The sequence below is a fragment of the Brassica oleracea genome, chromosome C6 (genome assembly GCF_000695525.1).
Source record: "Brassica oleracea var. oleracea cultivar TO1000 chromosome C6, BOL, whole genome shotgun sequence".
NCBI lineage: Eukaryota > Viridiplantae > Streptophyta > Magnoliopsida > Brassicales > Brassicaceae > Brassica > Brassica oleracea.
In genome coordinates this window covers 36,899,274-36,903,901 of record NC_027753.1, presented here as the reverse complement: position 1 = coordinate 36,903,901, position 4,628 = coordinate 36,899,274, and the positions used below count along the sequence as shown (strand labels likewise).

The window sequence follows — 4,628 nt, the reverse complement described above, 5'->3', positions numbered from 1 at the left end:
CTTTACCAACTCAAGCACTATGATCATCTACTCATCAAACACTATGATCACCCACTCATTTACCAAATTAAGCACTATCTTTGTTATTTTATGTATTGTTGTTCACTATAAATACCATCACTCATCTCACTCTTTTGTACACCAAAAACAAGAACAAGAGTAATTCATCAAAGAATCATTACATTTTCTTCTTCCTTCTTATAATAAACTCTCTCCCTTATACTAGTGTTATTTGCTTCCTACGGGTATTAAATTCTACTCTTATTTAAATTTCACGATACTATAAATTATAAGTTATTTTATAACGGAATCAATATTTATTACATTATAGAATCGAACAGAGAGATGGAGCATAAAGATCAAGAACCGGTCATTGACCATGTTCAAGCAAACCTGTATCCTTGAACTTCTCATCCATTATCCCATCAATACGAGCAACCATCTCTGGAGTCAGATAGTTCGACCAATCTCCAACCTTACCTTTCCTGAAAAAAGCGCTATTCACGTAAACAGCAGCACGATCTTCCCTCTCTTTCTCTCCTTTGTTAGCTTCAAGATTCTTCAGCGTCTCGAAGCTGCAAAGATTCACAACATTCTCAGCAACACCTTTCTGCTCTTCCTCTTCCGTGAATCCAAACCCCATGAACTCAGCTAGCTTCTTCACATAAGGCAAAGGATCAGCTCTCATAAACTCATACTTGAGGAACAGAATCTTATCAGGATTCTCTTGGTAAGCTCTCCAATACCCCAAGACATGATCAAGATAAGGACCGTACCAAGACAGACCTCGACAGAACATATCAAAAGACTCCTCGAGGCTGTTTACAGGACCAAACGGTGACCTTGATTTGTGGAGGAATGTCCATAAAGAGATGAAAGTGTCCTTTGGATCTCTCCAGATGTAAACCAAGTTACAACCCGATCTCACAACCGAATCCGGTAACAACTCGTGTGGGATATGAGTTGAAAACAGAGTGTTGCTTTTGTTGTTGAGAACATCGAGTTGAGGGAAGAAAGGGAAGTCGATCTCGATGTAAGGAACGAACTCGTGAGGGTTGCGTTTTAGGAGAGGGTTCGAGGAATCATCGAAGCGAGATCTATTGGCTATGGCGAAAGTGAGAGCTTTGAGCCAGGTGGTACCTGTCTTTGGGTAGCTACAGACGAAGATGTCGTTGGGTCTTGCTTGAAAGAACTCTTGCGCGTGAAGGCAGCCTTCGAGGAGAGCTTGTATCCACCAATGACCACCGTACTCGATATAGGGTTGTTTTGGTCTCCAGCCTTTCTCGTGAGTAAACGTGGAGATTAGAGCTTTGTACCGTTCTTGATTCTTCTTGAATTCTGACGGCTCGGTCTTGGTCTCGTCCTGGTTTGGTCCTGTCGGGTCGGTTAGGGGTTCTGATTCCATTGGAGACAGAGCACAGAAGCTATACGATTTTGAGGACTTGTGTTGCGTACTGTGAGACGGGAGTCGAGTTCAATAAGCGCGTGTCGTCGATAGGTATTAGGTAGTTTCTCATAGGCTATCTCAGTAATAAAAAATAAAGAAAAAAGATAGGATCAGTTTAGAATCCGTAGCTGTTGTAATGATGTCCTTACCTACCCTAATCAAGCTGTTTCTATCCACGTGTTAGTCTGTGATTCGCAGGATATTGATTTGATGACACAACGCTTTTAATAAGTAGATTTCTCTATAAAGTATAAACTACTCTTCAACTAAACTCTTTTATTTACAAATAAATTAAATCAATATTATTTATTATTAAATATTATTATTCCCTAATAATACTAAACCATGTGATTGCAGTAAGCTAATGCATAAATTAGCAATGGAATATATTGCAGTATATTTCCCACGTGAATCTGCTACCATTTAGTACATTTTCTTTACTATTAATTAAAACTAGGTGGTGGCCCGCAATTTTGCAGGTACAAATCTTTTATAAAAAAATAATATATTATATTTTCATAAAACTAAATACAATTTTTATTATTCAAAATTAAATGTTAATTTTATTTGAAACTATAAAGTTAAGTGTAAACATATGAAATTTCTCATGAAACAAAAAATATTTTTTATTCAGGTTAACATCGTTTTTCTTCTTTATATATGAAAAAAAATTATAATCTTATGGATTTTGAATGATAATTATTTTTTCAGTTAGTTTTTATAAATCATTATGTCTGATACTATTTGGATCATTTGGAAAATTGTTTTAATTGGTTATAAGAATACCTTTTTATAATTTAATTAAAATAAATTAAAATTATCAATCAATCAAAATATGATAAATTTTTAAAGTTTCAATCTAAACAAAAGTCACTTAAGTGATTTTCATTTAATATATATAGCATAATTGTTTACATCCAAATATTAGTAGCTGAAGCATAAACATAAGAAAAAAATGTAAAATGTATATAATAATATTTTGCTTCATGCATTAAAAAATTAATGTTTACAACAATTTTCACAAAATCAGTGTTTTTATCTATGCATAAAAAACAGTGACGGTGATCACCCCCACATACAACAATTTAAGATGATATCACTGCAATTTAAAGGGTAAATCACATGATATTTTTGATTTATAACTTGACCAATTAAATCATATTTTCACATTACCGATAAAAAACCTTAACTTGTGTCACGGAGTTGAAAACTTATCGTCTTCGCTACATTCCATATAAACATGGACTAACCTATTAAATCTGAAAACAATACAATGATATTTATTGTCAAAGGGTAAAAAAAGATATTAAAGTAAAATATTAAGAATAATAAAGTACTTACCAACCAAGTATTTGATGCCGTATGCAAGTTCAAATATCTCACCAAAATCTTTAAAATTAAAATAGAGACTATTAGATAGGACATGAACGCCAAAAACAATAGTATCAGATTGTTTAAAGAAATCTTGCATAAATGGCCAGTGGTTATGTTATTTTCATCTGCATGTGAAATATCAAATTTCGAGATCTGAATCCAGTTTACACCATTAGTCAGCTCTGGTTCATATTTGCTGGCAATCTCATTTTTAATAGAAGCTTGTATTTTGTAATCGTGATTTAGTACATAAAATACAGACGAAGTGTGTTAGAAAACCAAAATACACTTCCAAAAATATAGTTTTTCACAAACAAAAAAACATTCACCTTGTCATTGGCTAATATAGCCTCATGTGATTCAACGTATAAACATTAATATTTTTTTACGTAAACACAACAATCAATATGTAGAAGAGAAGAGAGCCAGTTCAAAAAAAAAAAATATGTAGAAGAGTTTTACATAAACACTACAAACCCTTGACATTAATTAAAAAAAAAGAAGAAGACATGGCTAAAATAACTCTAGTTTGTGTGTTATTGTGTATAGGGTGAAAATAGAATATGTATATATATATATAGAGGTTTCTATAACGTTAGTTGGTTAAGGTTATATTATAATGGTCATAGACATTATTTATTATATGAACACATATGGTAGCAATTATATATTAGTATGACATGAATTTATTATTTTCAATTAATAGTTACTATAGTTTCATAGAACGAGTTTATAAAATAAATAAGTGTTTCAATAAATATGAAACACAACTATAACTTCCGCGAGAATGTTTCTATAAAATCTGTTTGCTTCATTAATATTTTTTTTAACAATTTCGCATTAATTATTTTCAAAATTGTTTATTACTAACTTTCTCTTTCGCGTTTCTGTTATTACCATATATAAAATAAAAAATGTCTGATCTTTCGATTTTAAAAAATAAATAAATTAAACATAATACTATGAACCGATCAAATTAAAACAATTTATTTGAAAGCTCTTCTATGAACGACACGTCGTTACGAGCGACACGTCATCAGAAACCACTTAACTGACTTCTCAATTAATATATAAGAGGAAAGTTTTAAGTTAAAAACTCACTATATAAACACTTCATAATGTCAATCAACTTTGTCTTACCATTTCATATATATATTTTTAAAGGCTTATAACTAACTATGGTTTAACGTGACGAACAAATTTATACCAAATTAATTAGAACTATTTTAGGTCTAAACAGAAAATGTTAGCCTTATATTATAATGATGCTATTATATTATACCACGTAAGGAATCTGTGCGAAATCGAAATGCCGGTACCATAATCCTAGTGCTAAAAACAGACCCAGTCCTGAAAAGCTCTACAAAAACAAAGGTTGGAAGCCCAAAATGAAAAATCGGCCGTCTGGTGGTGTCACCTTGAAGGGATTTTCTACCTAGCTTGACCATCTAACCTACTGAGATATTTTATAAATAGGCCGAAATTTCTGTTAATTATCAAGGGCCGAAATCGGATGCTTCTAATGCTTATGCCCAGGACCGCTACTAGCTAAACCATAATTCTTTCAAATACCTAATCTAATAAGTCCCACTAAGATTTCAAGTATATATTTTGAATCAATAATAGTTGTTATATATATCTAAACAATAATATTTTTAACCCGTAAAAGTTATTAATAATATTTTGTATTGTCAAACTGATTTTTTTTATTTAGTATCAGATTTTTATATCAAATTTATCTCGCACATATCTAAACAAAGCATCTAATTCACAATTGTAGCAGACAAAAAAAATTCAAGAACTGTAG

At 31.6% G+C, this 4,628-nt stretch overlaps 1 protein-coding gene across 1 annotated transcript; it reads right to left on the bottom strand.

Annotated features, from left to right (window-relative positions):
- Nucleotides 1–283: 283 nt before the first annotated feature.
- LOC106298441 (cytosolic sulfotransferase 18-like) lies at nucleotides 284–1,539 on the bottom strand. Its single transcript, XM_013734566.1, has one exon. The coding sequence runs from the start codon at nucleotides 1,403–1,405 to the stop codon at nucleotides 371–373; it is 1,035 nt and encodes a 344-aa protein (XP_013590020.1). The 5' UTR covers nucleotides 1,406–1,539; the 3' UTR covers nucleotides 284–370.
- Nucleotides 1,540–4,628: the final 3,089 nt, after the last annotated feature.

Coding starts and splice junctions, on each gene's coding strand:
- LOC106298441 (XM_013734566.1), bottom strand. CDS start 1,405: ATGGAATCAGAACCCCTAACCGACCCGACAGGACCAAACCAGGACGAG.